Source organism: Medicago truncatula, chromosome 7, assembly GCF_003473485.1.
Source record: "Medicago truncatula cultivar Jemalong A17 chromosome 7, MtrunA17r5.0-ANR, whole genome shotgun sequence".
Lineage (NCBI taxonomy): Eukaryota > Viridiplantae > Streptophyta > Magnoliopsida > Fabales > Fabaceae > Medicago > Medicago truncatula.
In genome coordinates this window covers 28,994,164-29,017,047 of record NC_053048.1, presented here as the reverse complement: position 1 = coordinate 29,017,047, position 22,884 = coordinate 28,994,164, and the positions used below count along the sequence as shown (strand labels likewise).

The following is a 22,884-nucleotide window of genomic DNA, read 5'->3' as shown; positions in this document are numbered from 1 at the left end:
CATGTGTTATTAGGAAGTTTTGGATGTTAGAAAAGCAATTTTCTAAGCCCAAATCAACTATCAAGAGGAGATAATGGATTGGCAAAGTTTAAACACCTTTACTTTTCCCACCTTATCATCTTCTCACGCGCCCTATGTTTTTTTACGAAAATGTTCATGTGATTTTCGGATTTTAGAATCCAAATTGAATTTTTCCTTTGTTATGGGGTGAAAAAAAAATAAAAAATTCACCAATTTGGATTTTATAATTCGATAACCTTAAAAAATAGGGCGCGTTACTTGCTTTTTGGATTATAGACTCTGAAGACCCCATAAACATCCCTTTTTTAGAGGAAAAACCGTTCGGATTATAATCTGAATTATATCAGCATAAATTCTGAGTTTGTTTGTAACATGGATAATATTCCTAACTCTCATTCTTATGGTTTAGGTCATTGTTGACTATTCTTAGTTAAAAATCTGATTTTCAGACTAATTGATCAAATTTCTCTGAAATTTCCCCAGAAAATCAGGAAAAACCTTTTGTACTAAGAATGTCATTCTAACTCTAATAAAAGCTTAATGGTTTTGTGTTATTCTCTCTTTGTCTATTTTGTATCTGTATTGTTAACACTTGTAAACATGGAAAATACGTGGAAAAACCATATGGTTGACGATCATCACATTGAGGGATTTAATTATCCTATTTAAAAAAACTAGAGGCCGAAGTTTATCGTTGATCGGTATATATTTGAAAATTCAATTTGCTCCCGACAATTTTCTTATGCTCCAATTTAATCCTTAACAAAAAATAATACTAAATTAATCCATAACAATTTTAAATTGAGGACAAATTAATCTCTCTTTATAACAAGTTGGGAACTAATTTGTCCTCGAGATAAAATTTTCATGAACGAATTTCGGTATTATTTTTTGTAACAAACTAAATTGACATGCAAGAAAATTGTGAAAGACCAGAGTTTAAAAAATAGTAGCAAGTTACATTTGTCACGTAACGTGTGATGATCTAAGATAAGGTAAAGGGATAAGAAAATCTGAAAGAAATGTGAAAGTAAACATAAACTGCAACAAAAACCCTACTTTAGTGCTACACCAACATGAGAAGCAACAACCATAATCAGAAACAACAATAAAAACATGCTATTTATAATATAGTTGAACTAAAATCTTTCATTCTTCACTCACTTCAAAACTTCCCTTAATAATAACAACGATGTTACTGTGTGAACTACTTTGATGTTAATTATGGCTACTACTACACGTGTTCCTTTTGTTTCTGCTACCACATTTTTTCCTAACCAATGCCATAAATATTCATTGGTGGCAAGGACAATTAATTTACCTGTTTCTTCTACATCATTAAGGCTTTCTTCTTGTTATTCTACTTCATTGGTTTCACTTGCATTACCAAGGAGTTTTAAGAGAGGTGGAAATAGAAGAAGTGTTGTTGTTGTTGCTATGGCTGAGTCTTCAAAGAGTACTGTGCTTGTTACTGGTGCTGGTGGTCGTACAGGTTTGGTTTTGTGGGTTTTCTTTAAATTCTTTGTTTGTTTGTTTTAGAGAGTTTTTGGATAGAAAATGACATTTCATGTTTTGTTTTTGTTTCTTGATTTTGCTGCTGAAATGTGTGTAAACATAGGAATTTAAATGTAGGGTTTCTGGATTTCATGAGAGTTATATGAGTTTTAATTTAGGTTTAGTGCAGGGTAGATTGTTGGAATATATATGTAAAATTTAGTGGTCTTGAAAATTAAGATTTCTGATTTGGGGGTTAATGTATCTAACTTTACATTAACCGAAAATTTCTGATTTTTTATGGGTTATGCTAGTGACTTCTGCTGCAAATATAATGTTAAGAGTCCCACAATTGATGAAATAAGGCCCGAAAATCAGTTTATAAGCGGGAGGCATTCCTCGCATTACATGCCGTTTGTAGGTTTGAGTTAGAGCTGACATAAATTTTAAGATGATATAAGGTCTTCCGTTAACAGATGTCTAGTCTTGAACGTGAGTTTATAAGTGGAAGTATTGCTCACAGTACAATTTATTTGCTTCCATAAACAAACTTAGATTAGATGTACAAAGAAGAACATTGTATATGCAAGGTATTATAAAACAGTTATGAATGCAATCTAGGCCAGGCCATGGAGATTTAGTTTGATGTCTTCATGGCCACATTTGACTGTGATTGAAGTCGCTTCATTAGACTGAAATTCTTTGAAATATTAAGGATCGTGAAGTGACCGCATTTGTTATTGTTGAAAAGTGACTCAAAATTGATGTTGGAAGTCTTGGAAAAATCGTGGCACGATTTGGTGATGCTGGGAGCATGTTTTGGTTTGTCAAAACGTGATATTGTGAACCTTTATGATACTGGGAGCATCTTTTAGGGAGCTTAGAGGCTAGGGGTTGAGGGTCTTTGGGTGAGATTTAAAGGGTCAAAATGTGAATCTTAGAGAACCAAAAGAGGGGGCTCTTGGAAACGGTTGGTGCCTTTTGGGAAAAGATTCATGGCTTTGGAAAGATGGGAAACACATGAGAGGTGTCTTTGTGAACTACATGGGTGAATCTTGGGAGACCAAAAGAGAAGATTCATAGGAAATCAAAGGATAAGGGTTGGTTTCTTGTAACTCTTTGTAAAGAACTCTTTGATAGTGAAGTGTAATGATCTCTCTCCTCCATACGTAGGTCATTTATTGGCCCGAATTGAGGGAGCAAATTCTTGGTGTGTTGTTCACTACACTCTACTCTCTTTATCTTGTTGTTCTTTGGTACGATCGAGGTTTTTCTTTACACTTGGTTGCTAGTTTGTGACTGTCTTGGTTATTAGTTGTCATTGATACTTGCTCCACACCTCTAAGTTTATTGGTGTGATTGAGTCCCGAGTTCACATTAGTTATATATAATAAGGTCACAATGTCGATAGTGTCTATGTAGTGATTGCACTAAGCTGTATTGGACATATCCTTTGGCTTGAAATTGGAAATGTATAATACTATCCTAAAACCCTTCGTTTACAGAGGTTTTGTTTGCAATATAGAAAGTGGTTACAGTTATTTGAATCTAGTTTTGATGTAGCATTCAGAATGTCTTGATGAAATTTCCACACACTTAAGGTTGTCGGTAGTCTTTCCTTTATCGATAATGAAACAATTCTTAAATTACGTATGATTGATTCTTTTTAGCTTATTACATGATTCCAAATATTCTCTTGATTCTGTCAATCACAATGCTAAGATGTGTAGTTTTGAAGGGTTGTAACATAATTTTGAATCAAACTTTCTAACTAACTTACCTGAATGTTAGATTATGAATCATACACTAACCACAGACTATAAACCTGTCTTCAAAAGTACAATATAAAAGACAAGTAAGTTTAGCATGATGATATTTCTATTCCAAGGCTCAAAAAATTCTATATCCTGTCGATCTATATTAATGTGGTTTAATTGGTACTATTTTTCAGGACAAATAGTTTATAAAAAATTAAAAGAGAGGCCAAACGAATACATCGCAAGAGGGCTAGTTAGATCAGAAGAAAGCAAGCAGAAAATTGGTGCTGCGGATGATGTTTTTATTGGTGATATCAGAGATACCGAAAGTCTTGCTCCTGCAATTCAAGGTATAGATGCTCTCATAATCCTTACAAGTGGAGTACCACTAATGAAACCTGGATTCGATCCAACTCAAGGAAAAAGACCCGAGTTCTATTTTGAAGATGGTGCATACCCTGAACAGGTACTGTCAGGCTTTGTTTGGATAAACAACTTAATTAAGCATTTATAATACAAGCTAGTGTGTAAACTGTTTCAACAAAAGGTAAAATAAAGTCAAATTCTTTTCATAAGTAATCTTGGAGAGCTTATGTAAATAAGCTGAAAACAACATTTGAACATGTCATAAGCTGTTTTCAAAATCTCTCTCAAACAGTCACAGGTGCTTGTGCGGCATGTTCAAATAAGCCTGTAGATAAGCTCAAATAAGTCAAACCAAACAGCGGCATAATACATATTCCATATGCCATGCTTAAGTTGACAATATTATCCTTTTTTATTCATATTTTAGTAATTTTTGTTTACTAGGTTGACTGGATCGGACAGAAAAATCAAATAGATGCTGGTGAGAATCTATGCCTTTTCTGCATTAAAAATAGATCATAATATAAACTTATAAATGTTTATTGTATTGAAAGTAATTTTTCTCTCCATACATGAACAGCTAAGGCTGCCGGAGTAAAGCAGATTGTGTTGGTAGGGTCTATGGGTGGAACAGACCTTAACCATCCTTTGAACAGTTTGGGTGATGGGAATATATTGGTATGTAAAAATTGTAAGGTTTCCTTCAACACAATTCTGGCGCAACGTTTATGAAAATGCATGTTCGGTAACGAATGTTGTTTTCGTATTGGTTGTAGGTTTGGAAAAGAAAGGCTGAACAATATCTTGCTGATTCTGGTATTCCATATACGATTATAAGGTACACCGGTTTCTATTATACCGAACAATATCTGTATGATTCCGGTATTCTGTATACGATTATATATAGGACTCTTTTATTTATTTTTCCTGTATTTTATTTTGTTGGATAACATTTGGTATGTTATGTGGAAAGATGCATCAAACTTTAGATGGCTTGATCTTTTCCTTAAATTTTATTTTTTTAATAACCTTGATTTGTATTTTAAATAAAATAAAACTTTGATACATTTAGTTCACATGACCTTTGCTACACAAGGGAAATTTTGCAGTCAACACTGATATTATCAGGATATATTTTTTTTTGAATGATCTTGAGTTTACATTGATACATAGGCTCAATATGTATTATGTATGTAGCCTTTTTTCTTATAAAACGACACTTTATTTGGCACCTAACTGGAAATTACTTGAATTGTATATATAACGAAACCATTTTTGTCTATTGCGTCAGAGCTGGTGGCTTGCAAGACAAGGAGGGAGGTATCCGTGAACTCGTCATAGGGAAGGACGATGAGCTTCTAAAGACTGACATCAGAACCATAGCTAGACCTGATGTTGCAGAAGTCTGTCTTCAGGTATCTTATTTAATCATTATAATCTGTATATGGAAACAAATAAGCTCTCTCCAGTGTTGTCAATGGCAGATCGCAGAAATTAGCTGTTTGTTCAGATTCTGCTATGCTACACTATAGCGCCACTGTAGCCGTTATTCGACAAAACTTTGTACTAAATAAGATATTCCAGAACAATAGTGGTTTGTTCAGATTCCACTATGCTCGAGCAATATAAGACTGTTATAGCTGCTATTTGACAACGCTGGCACTTTATCTCTACCGAAACACAATTCCACCATTTTTTGCTCATCTATGTGATTTGAATGTCCTCTCATTCAATTTGTTTAACAGGCACTAAATTTTGAGGAGGCTCAATTTAAGGCATTTGATTTGGCATCAAAACCCGAGGGAACAGGTTCACCAACAAAGGACTTTAAGGCTTTATTTTCCCAGATCACTACTCGTTTTTGATTTCAAATGTCGATGTCATTATCTTAAAATGCTTGTTATTTACATTTGAGATTGAACCATAAAACAACTATTAGTGCTATCCAAAGCAAATTTACATTATGTTTTGGTAATTTAGAAAAAGATTGTATCTAAAGCAAATTGTAGACTTTACCAGTTCTGTAAACTTGAGAAACACTCATGTCTAGTTATCAGTGCAATAGTTCATTATCATTTTAATTGTTTTTAAGCATTTGTAACTCCGTCCAAGTATATGAATCTAGATGTTAATCATTGCATATGAATGAAAAAAGTAGTTTCTTGGGACAAAAACTAAAATCTATCTGTATGATGAGACATGTTCACTGGTTTGTTTTACATTGATAAAATTCCTATAAAATACACTACTGATAATTATAAATGTTACAATTTCAAATTAAATTCCTTGTTGGAAGTAAGTAGTCGTAAGTATATTTGTCCTGTTTTTGGTGAAGAATTGGCATAATCAAGTTTTTTGTCATAATCCTCCAAATCGCAATGGAAAGGAGCTCTGACAATGAGTATTTTGGTCAGGAGGTAAGTAAAGCTTGACTATAAATTGTTCGAGTTAGAGTTTTAACTTAGTAACTATCATTAGACCTTATCTAAAGTGGATTAACCACTTGCATCTGGCCAATTGGTTTTACAACCTAGTATATTTGTCCTTTTTATGGTGAAGAATTGGCATAATCATGTTTTATTTTGTCATAATCCTCCAAATCCCAATGAAAGGGAGCTTTGATAATGAGTATTTTGATCAGTAGGTAAGTAAAGTCTCACTATAAATTGTTCGAGTCAGAGTTTGAATTCACGAACTATCTAAAAGATTAGACCTTTAGCTAAAACATATTAACCACTTGTATCTGGCCAATTGGTTTTACAACCTAGTATTTTTCAAGCCTTTTGTGAGACCAAACCTAGTCCTTTGATCAAGCTCTTATTGCAAGATAAGGCTTGACATAAGTAAAGACAAACTTCTTAGTCTTCTCAATAAATGCCTTGGACCTCATAAGCTCCACAAAACAAATTGACACATCTAAGGATAACATTCACTTGGTGGTTGGAAGCTTCTTTCAAAGATCAAAAGGTCATCCACAAAAAAAAGTGAAATATAGGTGGCATGTTCCTAGATAGTTTAATGGGTTTCCACTTATCATTTTGGATTGCCATCTAAATGATTTGGACACCAATCTTTCCTTGGTCAACATTTTTCAGGCTAGGTCATGGTTTTTTTTTTTTTTTTTTTTTGTAGTTTCTTCCAATGATACGAGTTTATTGACCGTTGGTTAAAATGTCTCGTTAACTTGTGTTTTTAAGATACATGTTAAGGAGTTTAAAAATAACAATTTAATATTGATAAAAACGATATTGACTTTTATAAAATTGAATTAATGCATAACTTCTAAAACACTTATTTTTACAATGGGTTCGTTAACGTTTTTTTTTTTTTTTTGTCTAATAGCTTAGTGGCTGGAGCTCACGCAATTAAATGTGGAGAAGTGGGGTGTTCGGGGTTCGAACCCTGACCCCTGTATAAATTATGCAATGTCCTTACCAACTGAGCTATGCTCGGAGACTTTATTTAAGATGTTTTAAGATACATGATAACTGTGACTTTATTTAAAATCTTCGAAATTTTTTATCAACCATTTCAAATGACGTAGGGTCTTTTTTTCATGCAGCTTAGCAATCACAGAAGTAATTATAAGCTCAAAAAATCACTTTTGCAAAATTATTTGCACTATTTGTTTGTCATCTAGCTTGTTTTGTTCAAGAAAAGTCATCATAATAGACTAATAAAAATCTGGCATTCCCCACTAAAGACTTTGTTTTTTTTCTTCTTCACAAAATTCCAAGCACATGTTGACTGATATTGACAAATTGTCACTTTCAATAGTCTTATTCTTGTTTTCCACTATTGGGAGTGCATCAAAGAGGTTTTTGCTGTCCACATGAAATCAAAGTAAATATGCAATTTCTTTCCATTTTTCCTTTTTTTGGTATTCTAATATAGTGCCTAAAAACATGATATTTTTATTATAAATGATTTGTCACTATATGATGTGACAAATCATCGTGGCATCTTCCATTCTTTTGACGTGTGTAACCAATCTGATCTGATGAAAACTATTAACGTTTTTACTATAAATATTAAAATTATATACTACTCTCTCATGTCTCGAATAAAAACGAAAACTAATAAAAAATATTGATATATTTGGTTCAAATTTTAGACCAAATACATCATTTTTTTTTTCCATTGGTTTATGCTTATATTGGAAACTAGAAGGAGTATTGCACTGTGATATAAATAATATGTATTTAAATCTCTTAACCATTTGATTACAGATTTGATCCAACTAGTATGTATGAAAAATTATATGTTAAGAATGTCAATCGTTTAAGCGTTAGTTTGGATGTTCGATGAATCACCGCCACCATAGTGTTGCACTTGCATTAGCTTCAATCTCATGCGTTTTCACCGCGATTGAGGGTGATCCAAACACACACTAACTAGAATTCAATTACTTCGATAAATTAGTCTTCACAGTTACACACAAACAAAAATACCTTGGTTTTACAAGATACTCAAGTCCATGATTATTTTTTATTTTTTTTAATCTTGGTTAGAACCAGTTTTGAAACTTATTTCAGTTAAAACCTGAGTCTAAACCCTGTTTAAAACCAAACCTAGTTATAAAACACAGTTAACAATCCATATGGTGTGCATTCCATAGTACTAATGAGGAACAGAGAGCATAAGGCTCATTAGATTCTGTCTACAATATAAAACACAAGATATAAATAAACTATCAGAAGGATTAAGACAGAAACCTCAAAATGAGTAACATCAATTAAAGGATATATTTTATTCCATGTCAAAGTTATCAATAACATTACATTGAATCATGTCCACTTGACAATCCTCAATTTAGCTATCAAATAAAATACTTCCTAAATGATCATAAAGCCAAATGGCATAGATAGTCTACTTCCTAAATGATCTTATTTTTTCACCTTTGATCATACATATTGAGCATACACTATTAAGTTATCAGATTAAATTGTTAGCTCAAAATACATTGAACAACAATGACAAGAACCAGCATTGTTGACTAGAGCTGAGAAATGGGATGGTTGCAGTACCTGTTTTCCTCATATGTCAAAAACTAATTCACAAAGCACTAGTGAGGTGCACTTGGACTATCTTACTTGTCAAGCAGGTTTCCAACAAGAAAGTGCGTAAATGATTCGCCCTTTCCAACCTTGTAATAACCACTTGCTATCTTCGTCGATTACAAAATCCTTGTGGTAGCTAGACCTAACTTTCTCCACTGCTCTTTCTACTGTGCTTTTCGCGAAAGCCTGTTGTGAAAACCCAGCTCTAAGAATACGAATTTGCCACTGCCGATATGTCTCTGGCCTCTCTACTCTCTCACAACCTTCACAGGCTATAACATTCAATGCTTCCTTCCCAAATATCTCTTTCTCAATTAGCATCCTTTCCCAATCCTCGCGAGGCACGATACTTTCAAGCATATCAAAAAGTGAAGAGAAGTGAAACAACGCCTCCCTAAATCGAGTAACAAAGAAAGGAGCATTAAAGGCTCCATTAACAATGCCGTGAATGAATATATTCGGTTTGATCCTCCTTATCAAATTGAGGATTTTATTCCTTGGACTGTCGACTACCACAGATTCATCCAGCAAGTTTCTACCACGGTAAAAACAAGTAACAACTAGGAATTCATCTTTTTCGATCTTGAGTTCATCAAGCTGAATGGTGTCCCATTTTTTTGCTATGGCATTATACTCAAATGGCACATTAAAAGATTCAGCATACGCTGCCAACCGCTTACCGGTTTCTATAATTCTCTCTGCAGGCCTGAAACCAGATTGTGGAAAGTCTATTCCTGTAATACGAAGTTTCGGCGGTCCTCCCGGTCTTAATGCAATTCTTTGTATGAAAGTAGGCCATTGGAAACCATAGAGGATACCAAAGTCTATAACATGGACCCTCATTGAACTTGCGACGGATTTCATTATAGTGACATTCGAGACAAAACTAGTCATCTTCCGGAAAGGGCAAGCTGCAAGGTATAGATGATAAGCTTTCAGAAAATCAGCAGCAGATGTTCTTTTACTGATTAGTCCTTTATAAATTTGGCTTCCTGTACCAGCCAAACGTGCCTCAAGGCCATCCGCAAATATATGAGCCAACCGCTGATTTCCATCTCCAAAAGGATTCGAGTGCTGTCTGATCTGCTTTAGCAACTCATGTGCGCTTTTATGGTCGTCTGCCGCCACAGCTTGTGCACAAAGAACAAGCAGTGTTCTCAAATCAATCACTTCCTTTTTCCCGTTTTGTTTTTTACTTCGTCCTTTCCTACTAGTTGAAGCTTTCGATGTATTACTTGGCAATGTCATCATCTTTGTTTTTACTTGTAACGCCTCGCGACGAGCCGTAAAATGCGTCTTAGCATCTCCTAAACTATGAAGCAGGAACGTATCCATCATAGTTGAACGCAGCAAAGGTTCTGAGTAGATCGCTGCTTGCTTGCTGCTTCTATTTTCTTCAATGTCTACTTCTCCTCCGTGTGGATGCTTCCTTCCCTTGGATCCAAAAAGAAAAGAATCCCTCTCATCCTTCTCAACCTTAACCGATAGTTCATCTTTCATCACTCTAGGCTCTCGCATCGAATACTTATCAACATCGAAATTTTGAAAGAGGCCGTTTCCATTAGGGAGAAACTTACTAGCCTCCTCAACACCCTTTTGAAATTGCAAAATTGGTTGACTCTCACTATTCTGATCAGAAACCTGTAGAATACTGTCTGGAGAATCCAGAGTCCCTTCCACAGTACTTTTTACGCTGTTTGTCGAGCTATAAGATGATTGTGCAATGCTATTTCCTTGAAAACCATTATGAGGAAATTGAGCTTCCCTCAAGTTTCCGCGCAAAGAATTGTTCGTAAAAATGCTACTAAGATCACCATCATCAACACAAGTACCATAATTATCAAAAAAGTAATTATCACCAACACCATCAGTTTCACTACTAAGACTTTGAGGTTTCTCTAACGGCGAAACCGGGTACTTTTCGCCTATAACTTCGTAAAATGATTTCTCAGCAATTTGAAGATCTAAAGAATCTTGAAGCATACATGTTTTATCTTCCATATCTTCTTCCATAAGGATGTTATTGATGTAACTCAAAACAGCATCAGAAAATTCACACTCCTCAGGAGAAGGTTCCTCATGTGTCGAAATCGAGGTCGTTGTTGAAGAAGGTGTATACTCAGCAGGTATCATATTGGAACCAAATTCAATACTTTGATCAAAGAAACCATTTTCAAATCTTTGGTTCTGAAGAACAGGTAAAGATTGATTCCTCAACTGGATCTCATTTGTTGAACCAAAAAACCCTTTAAGATTATCCATCATAATCTATTTTTTGCAGCTTTTTCACATAAAAATTCAATCTTTAGTCCTAAACAGTCTTCAAATTAATGACCCTTTTCCTTCAAAATCAAAATAGAGTCATCAATATTCATACTAAACCCTATTAACATAGGTCATGAATTGGGTTGCAAAAAAAACATATTAAAACTTTCAAAGATATTTACATAAGAAAAAAACTATATTTTTAACACTTGATCAAATACAAACTATACAATACACCAAGAGCTATAGTTTCAAACATGAAGCTCAATAAAGTGGTTGAAAATCAAATAAACATAACAAAATAGTTAAAAAAAAAAAGTAAAAATGAATAAGCAGATACAAACTGTGAAGCTATAAAATAAAGAGTAACATAAAAACATAAATAAAGAAGACATGGAAGCAGTGGAGACAAGTTTGGTTGCTTACCTTTCCTCACCACTACACAGACAGCACTGGTTCCAAGCAAGCAGAGAAGTTAGAGAGAGAAAGAAGGAAAAGGAGAGAGAGTGCGAAAAGGGCGCTGAAATATCATACTAAGATGTGTTTGTTACAACATGTCAAAAAATAATCATTCTTTTTTTTTTAAGTAAAAAAAATAATCATTCTTAAAGGTTAGACTAATAAAAAAAAATTAAAAAGTGTACCTACCAATGAAGCTCGGATACTCCAAAACAAAGACGTATTCGTATTCGTATTTGATATATATCAGATAGTGATATTCTACGGATACTCAGGGATACATAATCACAAAGTATCGAAACTGATTATTTTAATTTTTAAAAAATATTTTATCGGATACTTATATGATACTCTACATATACACAAAAATACTCTTAAGATACTTCACATATACATATCTTAGAAAAAGATGACAGGTAAAAAGTGAGAATGTTGTAAACATTCAGTTGAGATGTATATGATTCAATTTTAGATGTGCATCAATAGATTTTTTTTTTTTTTTAAGCAAAGGAAAATAATATAAAATAAAAAGAACGAGATACAGAGACTGGGGGCATTAAGATGTGCATCAATAGAATTTTTTTTTAAGCAAAGGAAAATAATATAAAATAAAAAGAACGAGATACAGAGACTTGGGGCATTAAACCTGACCCAGGAATAACCCAAACGAGAATACATCGTGTAATAACAAACCAAGCGGATCCACCCTAATCTATTCTAACACAAATTCACTAATCACATGCACAACCTAGCGAACCCGCGTACTGGTGCGAAACTAAGTTACAAAAAAATATGAAGAGTGAAAATGTGCAACCAACAGTGAGGGTTTAAACAGGTGAATGGACCGACCGTCAACACGGTAACAAATCCAAGTGCCAGCTCCCGGAATTGTTTCTCCATGAACCACTTAAAATTATATTTCTTATAGATGAAGATAACGAGAGAGGTGATTGGCACACCTTGTGCTTTGAGGGACTGTTTGTGTTTTAATATATTATTCTTAGTTTCTTCAAAAAAAAAAACGAGAGAGGTGATTCAGTTAATCAACATTAAATATACTATAACTTACAAGAAAACTTTAATTTTTTTTTATTTTGATTAGATGTATTATTTTTAAAAAATTGTGACTTTTATAAGAATATAATAATGAAGAGTAATCAATGTTTATTTTCTTCAAGTATTTTATATACATTAAGTTTTATTATATATTTTTTGTTAATGTATCTTAGCCATATCGTATTCTAAATTTAAAAATATTCACGTACTCGTATCGTATCGTATCGTACCCGCACCCGTACCCGGGTTTCATAGGTACCTACAATTGAGTGAGACCATATCTTATGGGGTCTTTCGTCTTTAAAACTTAGTATGTAGGAGATATCCATATTAAAGAGATTAAATGATTGGTATTACTATCTGTGCGAAGTGCAAAGTGTTGGGTTGGAGAGAGAATGCGTGAGAGGTGTTCAAATTTATTATAACATCTCTTACTTGATATCTTCTTTAAAAAAAAAAATCTCTTACTTGATATCCGATTTAATATAATTTTTTTTTGTGTGAATTGTCGTGGCAAGTGCGAGTCGAGTAAGAAGTCTTATACTATCTTAAGAGGATCCATAAACTTAATGTCTTGCGTGGTGAGAGGATCCATACACTTAATGTCTTTGAGATTTTTCATGTTCCAATGAATCGATCCAACCCTTTGGGTTTCCCGTCATGACCAATCATATAAATGAGTTGGACACCACATCTTAACACAAAATCTCAAAGACATTAGACATTGAATGTATGAATCCTCTCACCACACAAGACATTAAGTTTATAGATCCTCTTAGGACAATATAAGACTTCTTACTCGACTCGCACATGCCACAACAATTCACACCAAAAAAAGTTATATTAAATCGGATATCAAGTAAGAGATATTATAATAAATTTGAACACCTCTCGCGCATTCAATGTAATAAAAGTTGAAATATTTGACTTTATAAGTAATAATTTCTTAATTTAGAATTCTTAAAGAATGTCTTTTGGGGGTTAGAATCTTCTTCATTTTAAAAATTAATGGAGTATACAATTTTACTTTTTTCAAAAAAAAAATTGAGTCTATATCTCTTCAAATGGAAGAAATGAAGAATGTACAAAATGGAGAGGATCTTGACTCGTCTTTTGGAGACATTCGTTAACAAATCCATTTTTATATGAGAAAGATAAATATTGAGTTGTTTGACAAAATTATTCTACATTAATGACATGATGCCTAGACTTTTTTAGAAGTCTATTTAGTTTAGAAGGTCAAACCACAAACCATTAAAAAAAAGTCTCTTAGGTCTATTAGATTGATCAACTTAAGTAAATATGAATAGTATTATTTATCATTATATTATATTATATTTTGTACAAGATTTAAATTATAAATTGGTTAATCTTTCAGTAATTTAAGCTTATTATTATACATTAATTCTTCACAAATTTAAATGTATCATTATAAACTACGATTGGAATATAATATAATATATAGTCAAGTTCACTAAAAAATAATGTTAAATATCAAAAGAGAGTTTAATCTCATTAATTTATTAGTTCATTAGATTATTAGATCACATTATTTATTTAAAGATATTCATATGAAATAGATTTTTAAACAGACTAACAGATCATATCTGACTTTCAAATGGTAAAACTCGGGTCTAAAAAGTAAACATATGATAGAACGCTTGAGCCTTTAAATTTTTAACATATCAAACTTAGATCTTACAAAGTCTAGTTCGACTAGCATATTCCACACTTATTAACAAGAAAAAAGGTATTTATACAATCATTTTGTGACAGATCTCTCACATACTCACATTATATTTTTACTTTCTCTCTCTATTATTTTGGTTTTTATGTTAATATCTACTTCCTTCGGTCACGTTTATAAGAAACATTTGCTTTTTTAGTTTTATTAAATAATTGTTGTATCTAAAATATAACCTAGTCCAGATACATAATTTATTTAATGAATCTGAAAAAATAAAAGTTGCTTCTAAATGTGACTAAATGGATATTTTTTTTTGTAAATTTATGACTATTCTAAAAGTTGTCACAAATAGTTATTCAAATAACACACATTAACAGACATCCAGAAAGTCGAATTTGATAACGCAAGCTTTGTGACTTAAGTATATGTATTAAGATGTTGAAAGTTGCTTTGATGGGTGAAAAAAAAAAACCAAAAACCCTGTGACCTTTTGGAATTAAAATATATTTTCTGACTCAATTTACTTTAGAATATAGAAAGTGGAAATCTGATAAAATGGGAAGCATCATGGGAGCATGTGAAGTTAAGGTCTACAATGCTGGATTGTAGCCAAAAAAATAATTCATAAAAGGTTAAAAGCGTATGAGAAATCGACACGTGTTATATGCAAAGAAAAGGTTCGATACTAAAGCGAGTGAGAGGAAGACACGTATATTCTTATACATGCAATATAAAATAGGGTCCTATGTTATTTGTCGGCTCAAAGTATTTTTCGATATTCTAAGTTCGTTTTTTGATCAACAATATATATTTTAAGTTCTAACAACACTTTTTGTGGCAATAATACTTTTTTAGCTAAAATATGGTCCATGTAAATATGCCTCGTTTTGGTTTTAGTTCCTGTAATTTTGTTTTTGTTTTTGGTCTCTGTAAATATGTCTCGTTTTGATTTTGGTCTCTGATCCCACTTTTGTGATGATTTGCACATTTGGCACATGATGATTGAACTCATTTATTAGAAAAATAGTCCCTGCAAAATCTTTTGATTTTTAAAAAGGTCCCTGCAAAATATTTTACTTTTGAAAATAGTCCCTGGAGGGACTAATAACTAATTTCAAAAACAAAATATTTTGCAGGAATCAAAAACAACAAACAGGAACTAAAACCAAAATGAGGCATATTTGGAGGGATCAAAACCATATTTTAGCCTACTTTTTTACGAGGAAAGCTAGCATATAATATATTTGTCCAAAAAAAAGAGCTAGCATATAATATAGTGTTGTCCATGGTAAATCATTTAATCAATATTTATGAAAATTGCAATTGAGTCCATCATTCCACACACATATTTTGAATATCTTCTACTTTTTTCTATCCTCCCAAGTCCCAAATGTTTCAGTAGGAGAAAAGATGTTTAAACAACTTAAATGTGATAAATTTTGATACTAATAAAAATACATTTGATGAATTTAGTTTGATTGAGAGAGATAAAAATACGGTGTCAGATAACTTTTTATTGTCAAAATGTTATTTTTCTTTTTCACTAATGAAAAAAAAAAAAAAACTAAATTTGACTCATATTTTAAATGACTCATATTTGGAGGGACTAAACTTGAGAATAATAAAAATATATTTGATGAATTTAAATGACTCATTGTATAAGGTTGAGTTTGACCAAATTTGATATCCAAATTGCTGAGTACTATACATTTTTTAAAAGATTTTATATATATTTAGTCCCTGCAAATATGAGTCATTTAAAAAATGGTCAATATATTTCTTAATCCTGACAATTTATCCTATCAAAATTTTATTATTTAAACTTGGTCTCTCTCCCCACTTAATCACTCTCACGTCACTTATTAGCTGACGTAGCACTGTTGATTGTTCATCAATGGAGCTGACTCATTAAAATTTGACATGAAAGGGCGAAAATACCTTTAACTTGTTTAGACAACGTCCAAATGGGTAGTGGTTTGATTAGCCAATTAAAAAAATCGCAATCCCATCAGGATGTTTTCTTCACTATGTTTATCATTTTCCTTTTTCCAATTCCACTTAAGGTCAGCTTAGCTCCTCTCTTTAATAAACTAATTTCAATAAATAAAAATTGAATTTAATTAGTATACTTATTAGTGTACAATTAGTTTACACATACATGTATAAAATAATGGCTTATTAGATCGTTTGGTCCCTTATTTAATTTCATGTTTTCTTTTTGGTCCCACAATTAATAAAAATGACGTTTTAGTCCCTCATCTTTTCCTCCGTTTGCCAAATAAATCTCGACGGTTAACTTTAACTCCAAATATCTATGGTGTACCAACATTAAAAGCGGTCTATCGTAGACCTCATTAATTTTGTTTATTTCAATCATTCGATCTAATTATGATAAAAGGGACCGTTAGATTTTCACATGTGAATGGACTATTTTGCCCTTAATGAGACCAAACACATGTGAAATCACCGATTTACCCCTATCTTCTTCATATCCAAAACTGAACTTCCATTTTTCTCTTCTTCAATTCTTCTTCTTCGCAAAATAGAAATTAGAACAACACATAACAACAACATTCAACAGATTCAATAGAAATTCCCATTTCCCCTTGAATGATTTTCAACCAAAAATCTAATCTTTCGTAATTTTTTAATCAATTGCTTTGATGGGTTCCTCAAATCTTTGCTTATTTTTCTTCTCTTTTTCCAGATTCAACAGTAACACCAAGAACATTATGATGATTCCTCGAATCTTTATAAAGGGTGCTTTTTTTTGGATGTTGAATGTTGTTGTTTAAAAAACTAGAACTTGAAAAGAAGAAAGGAATGGGTCAGATTTAAAGAAAAGAAGAAACGAATGGTTCACCAACATACTGATTTCGAATATATAGAAGAAATGAATGTTGTTGTTTGTGTTTTGATATGGGGAAACGATGAACCCAAGGAAGAAAAGAAGAAGAAGAAAAAAACGTGTTTTGAAATCTAATCTATGAGAAATGGATTTCGAAAAGAAAAAAAAAAACCATAATCTGGAGAGAAAAGAATTAAATCTGAATTCATGTGTGATGAATTTGAGGTTTCCAGCGATTTAAAACAAGAAGAATGGAATGGGTCAGATTTAGTTTTTTTATGGTGCTAGATTTGGGAGAAGAAGAAAGAAGTTTCATGGAACAGACTTGGTTCTTTCTTGTTCTTTCCTGAATGAATTTTATTTTTACCCATTATTTTTCTGGGTTTGTTTGTATGAATGAATGATAATGGTTGATGAAGATGAAAATATAGAAGATGAAGAAAATGAAAAAAAATTAGGTGTTGGTGGTTCATCGTAAGATAAAATAGACCTGCATAATCCAATGGTTCCCTTTTAAAAAAAATCAAACGGTTTAAATTAAAATAATTAATAGGATCTATGGTGGATCACTATTAAGGTTGGTTCACCGTAAACATCATTTGAGGTTAAAATTAACAGTTGGATTTATTTGGCAAACAGAGACAAACGTGAGGGATCAAAATGTCATTTTTAGTAATTGTGGGACCAAAATGAAAATATAAAATTAAATAAGGGAGCAAACGATCTAATAAGCCTAAAATAATTGTATCCTGATAGAGCATAGTAATCAAACTCTTAATAATTACTGGTTTTAGTTGTCTTGATGATTTCATAGGATAGACAAACCTTAAAATTAAAAATAACAATAGTAAATTATACTATCCTCCGCTAAGAGATACTAATATTACATTAGTCTTTCCTCTTATGTTACAATATACACTCTAATCTCTCTTATGCAAAGCATTTTAGAGAAAATTAATTCTCCTCCTTAAAAGAAATTTGAATTATATTTCCGTCCACTCTTATATTAAAATCTACACATCACTCTTTAAATATTTTATTTTATTTCTATTCGTCTAGAAACAAAAAAATAATAATTAACGAAACGGGGTATTGTAGGTCCTTTTTGATGATATAAACAAGATTCTAATGCATATTTTTCTCTAGTTCTCATTCATAATATTTTTTTTTCCCTAACATTTTGATTCACAACATCATTAAAAATGTGAAGCAATAAATAGTAAATTAAAGTATTGTAAAAGTTGCCTATAAATCATTTGTTTCAACCTCCATTTATACAACCACTTCAAACTATACCTGCTGATGAGCAGTTTGAAGATGAGTCTGTTAAGATAGCTTCTGATAACCTTGAATCAACATCATCTCAAACTCAACCAACAACCCAGACTAGTGATTAATCTGTGCTTGATGATTTATCTAATCATTACAAAGGTGAGTTACCTGGTTATATCCATAACTCAGATAAAGCCTCTGAAACAACTCCCGATGTTAATGTTTCGATAAATCAACAAGAACCAGAAACCATTCAACCTTTTGAACTTGAACTCAAGCCAGAGTCTTCATCAATCAAAGACCAATCAGTCTCTGATACATCCATATCAGTATTAGAAGACATAACTTTTATTGTTGAACCAATCAATGTAGAAAAACCTGAGAATTCTTTAGAAGCTACAGTTGATACTAGTGTTGAACCTGTGACTGAAACTCAACCTACAAATGTCTCAGCCTCTATCAGTCATGAATGTGTTGAATCAGGAATATCTCATCAAAAAGATTGGACCATATGCAGTTCAAAGGACTCTGACGATGAAATGCCTGATGTTAATGCTCACAGTAACCACAACATCTCATCTCAATAAACAATTGATATACCTTCCTCATCCACAATCCAGCCTATCCAAGATCAAACTTTTAAACCTACACCTCAAACCACAAATGTCTCACCTCCTCATACCCTTTTACTAGATTCTATTATATTAAAAGAGGTATGTGAGAACATATTTGAGGATCTGAACAAGCTGGTGAAAGATAGACATGATCCCATTCACATACATAACTATGAAGATAAGTGGACTGCTCTAAGAGAAAGAGTAGACACAATTATGTGTGAACTTCAGAAGCTATCAATTGAAGCTCAAAATCAGTCTCTCAAAATCAACCTCATTGATTACAGACAATGCCGATGCAGTATTAAAAAAGATGCCACAAAAATTATGGATCCTTGTTTAGGAAAATTTATCTATCTTTATGATCTTCCTACTATATTCAATGATGATTTGTTGATTGATGCCGCTCTCTACAAAAGTGGGAAAATATGTGTGTTTTCTTCTCAAACATAGGTGTAGGAACTAAGCTTATTGAAAAATCAAAGAAAGAAGTGTCATCAAAGAAAATAATTGGCTTGAACTATGGTTCTATTTGGTTAGATTCGCTTTCAGCTGGGTTGCATATGGATTTCTATCGAGACATAATTGATCTATCCATAATTGGTCTATCCAATTATAGATTTTCTTAGTCTTTTATTTCTTTTGTTTTGTTTCTTTTGTTTTTTTAGGGTTTTGGTCTAGTCTCCCCTCTTTTTCTCTACATACTTTTTCCTTTTTTTTTTAATTAAATTTAGAGTTTGGCAGGCATAGGACGAAGGCTTCCCAGGATACCATAAAATATACATCATAATTGTGTCAAAGTGTATGTTTATGTGTGAGCCAATAGAAAAGTGTTTGTGTTTTGTGTGGGCCATTTAGTTAATATTTCAACTATAACTATATATTACTATATTACTACCATCTAAAAAAAAATTCTCAAAATTTAGTGAAGGCACAAGCCTACGTAGAGATGCACATGCATCCGTCCCTCATGCTGATAATTGAAAGCTTACAAAAGGGTGTGGGAAAATCTTATCCCATCCAAGATTGCAGTGTTTTCTTGGCGTTTGCTTCAAAACAGCGTACTAACTAGAGCACCAATATTTAAACAAGCTGCGAGGGAAATTTTGAATTCTTGTTGTAGAAAATTTTGACGAATACTATATATAAAACGTCCACAATCAGTTTGAGATGAGAAAATAAATTTTGTAGCTACAAGCAACTATATGCAGCTGATTAACTTAGAGGATTAACAACTATTGCTTAAAAAAAAAAAGGAATATTCATTATATATTGATTTGCAAAAATTATATGCTTTATAAAATAAGCAAAGATAATAATTGAGTTATAAACATATCAATAGGATCAATCGATTGATTCAGCATATCTATGAAAAAATTCGAAGGAAAGTAAATAATCACACAACTGAAACCAAGTACTTACTTTCAAGCATGTCTATAACAAAAATTCACAATAGTATATCTCTTACTGGAGATAAGAACTTACTTTCAAGAAGGTGAAACCAAGCTTTCGACATAATCGACCATTAACCAATGTATCTTTCTGTTAATTCTAGTTTTCTTTGCTTTGTTAGTTATCCGGTTATAAAGAATTGCTCGATCTTCTTGGTTGCTTTTCAATACTAGCGTATCCCCATTCTCAGAAAGATGCAATGGTCTTAATATTAAAAGTGAGCTACGAAAAATTTCATAATTCACTCCAATATTTTGATAGCTGAATTGAACTAATTGTGTCCAAGACTTTTCATCTCCAAATTCCTCCATTTGCCATATGATAAAATCGGTTCCCTTTATGTCATGATAAAAACAAAGGACGCCCTTCAGGACACAAACATGTTCCGGTACATTTGACAGCTTCTCGTCAAAAGGTTCAGGGAGCAACATCTGTGAGTATGTCTCCGTACCTAGATCAAGTGAAACAATCACATATTTCGGAACGCGATTATCAATCCAATGGTCTCTCATACAGGCCAACCAATTAACAGTGCAATTCAAATATGCACCATTATAAATTCCATAATTAGAGCTCAATGGAAGAGTGTCCTCAGGAAAACTTTTAATAGTTCTCCAAACATTATCACCCAAGGTAAAGACTCTCACATCATTACCTTCTGAATTTAAGGCTACAACCTTATAGGTGTCGGTTGAATTATCATAACCAAACACGAACGGATGAAATTCCCAATCATCCCAACTGAAATCAGTTCTTAATATATCAGATATTGTTCTCGTGGCGGGGTTCCAGAAGCGGCACAATACTCTTCGAAATTTAGTACCCTCATCATGATCATAACCGCGCAAGAAAAGCAATCCATTGCATGAACCAAGAATATTGGGAACTACGTTGTCCCACAACTGGTGGTAAGGATCCTTAGGAAGGGTGATGGAACGGTTTTCCAGTAAATGAGCAAGAGGGAAGTGTACAAAACTGTAATCACAATCATCTATCCAGAATTCCGTTGACAATTGTGGGTTTCTTGCAGACCGATTAAGGTGCATTTTGGCGAATTTAGGATCAGAGATAATGGTTTTCCAGGACTTACTGACGCATTTCAACTGCATCAGAAGTTTAACTGTAAGCCACGATAGGATTTCGTAGATAAGCTCATCGGGGAGGGGTGATGCCTGAGATGGACTAGATTGGCGATGACAGCGACGCCACAACTTTGGTCGTATGGTATTCATGAGAGGTAAGTTGATGCAATGCTTTGCAGTTTCAGGCACGAATTGGTTTTAACGATGAAAATGACTTATATGTTATTTTTTTGTCAAAGATTTATCGTTTGTATTACGATTTTAATACAAAAAGTCAAACGAACATTTTGAATAATATCAGAATGGGAAATTCTATGGTGAAACCTTTAAACGAATACTTTTCCTTCAAAGGAACATTTTGAATAATATGAGAATACTTTTCCTTTAAAGTCGTCAGTCAATAAATTTCCAAATATCTTGGCCAATTTTTTTTATCTTTTTCCAAATACCATTAATGGGCCTTAAATGGGGAAAGATTGGTCAAGGGTATGAATTTCAAAGTTGGAGATGAATCTGATCTCAAATCCATAGCATATTTTTAATCTTTTCTTTTTCTTTTAAAAATAAATAAGGAATATTGATAATTAAAAAATGCACCAAACATATGTTTGGGTAATCTTCTTGTCAAAACAAAATATATTACAAAGAGTAAAACACTATTAACCATATTATCAATATTCTCTTTGGCATGCATTTCTAGATTCAAAAACTTCCTGAATAATTGTCAAGTCTTCTTGAGCAACGCTATTTAAAAGTGGATGATTTGGTGATACTTCCAACGGCGTCTCCGAAACAGATTCCTCATTATCATTAGACGTTGTTCCTAGCGCTTGTTGTATTAGTTCAAGGTTTTTTGTCACAACATGCTATTTTGGACGTCTCTCACAAGAGTTTTCACCTGAAGTAATAAAAGAATTATCTTTAATACGTGTTGTCAAGCATGTCTATTGGTTGCAGATATTCAAAATGATGCATCAGCCAATGAGGCCGTATTTTCGCTATGACCGGATGCATCACCATTGGTGTGAGAAGCCAAAAATGTTGTAATGATGGAGCATCATATGATATTTTAGGCTATGTTTTTAGTTATTTTATTTGTATTTGAAAGAAAATAAAAGGTCATGTAGAGGAGTTATCCATGGTTTGAGGAACATTTTCTATTGTTTTCATTGGATTCGCTATAATTCACTTTTATCCTAAAAATCATGGAACTTGATGTGTTATGAGTATTTTTAGTGAGAAATCATGTAAATCGGCAAACAAGACATCACATGATGGATCGAGGATACGAAGAATGAATATCAATGGTTCTTAGAAAGTTTTTGAAGACAATCCAAGTTATGGAAAATTCATCTCAAGTTCCAAGGACTTTCAAAATGGAAAAACGCTTGAAAAGGGGATGAAAACTTCAAAATTTGGAAGCATCTGTCACCTCCACACTTATGAATAGG

At 32.6% G+C, this 22,884-nt stretch overlaps 3 protein-coding genes across 3 annotated transcripts; 1 reads left to right on the top strand and 2 right to left on the bottom strand.

Moving 5' to 3' along the window:
* Positions 1-1,009: 1,009 nt before the first annotated feature.
* On the top strand, positions 1,010-5,739 carry LOC25498497 (uncharacterized protein At5g02240). The gene is made up of 7 exons (XM_013593421.3): positions 1,010-1,513; positions 3,467-3,738; positions 4,083-4,119; positions 4,219-4,316; positions 4,415-4,476; positions 4,930-5,053; positions 5,384-5,739. The coding sequence occupies exons 1-7, from the start codon at positions 1,237-1,239 to the stop codon at positions 5,501-5,503; spliced, it is 990 nt and encodes a 329-aa protein (XP_013448875.1). The 5' UTR covers positions 1,010-1,236; the 3' UTR covers positions 5,504-5,739.
* Positions 5,740-8,360: 2,621 nt separating this feature from the next.
* Positions 8,361-11,534, bottom strand: LOC25498496 (scarecrow-like protein 9). Its single transcript, XM_013593420.3, has 2 exons — positions 11,390-11,534; positions 8,361-11,040 (listed from the first exon to the last, which is right to left on the bottom strand). The coding sequence occupies exon 2, from the start codon at positions 10,961-10,963 to the stop codon at positions 8,735-8,737; it is 2,229 nt and encodes a 742-aa protein (XP_013448874.1). The 5' UTR covers positions 10,964-11,040; positions 11,390-11,534; the 3' UTR covers positions 8,361-8,734.
* An 8,852-nt stretch (positions 11,535-20,386) lies between these two features.
* On the bottom strand, positions 20,387-21,583 carry LOC25498495 (F-box/kelch-repeat protein At3g23880). Its single transcript, XM_013593419.1, has one exon. It carries the CDS (start codon positions 21,581-21,583, stop codon positions 20,387-20,389), a length of 1,197 nt encoding a protein of 398 aa, XP_013448873.1.
* Positions 21,584-22,884: the final 1,301 nt, after the last annotated feature.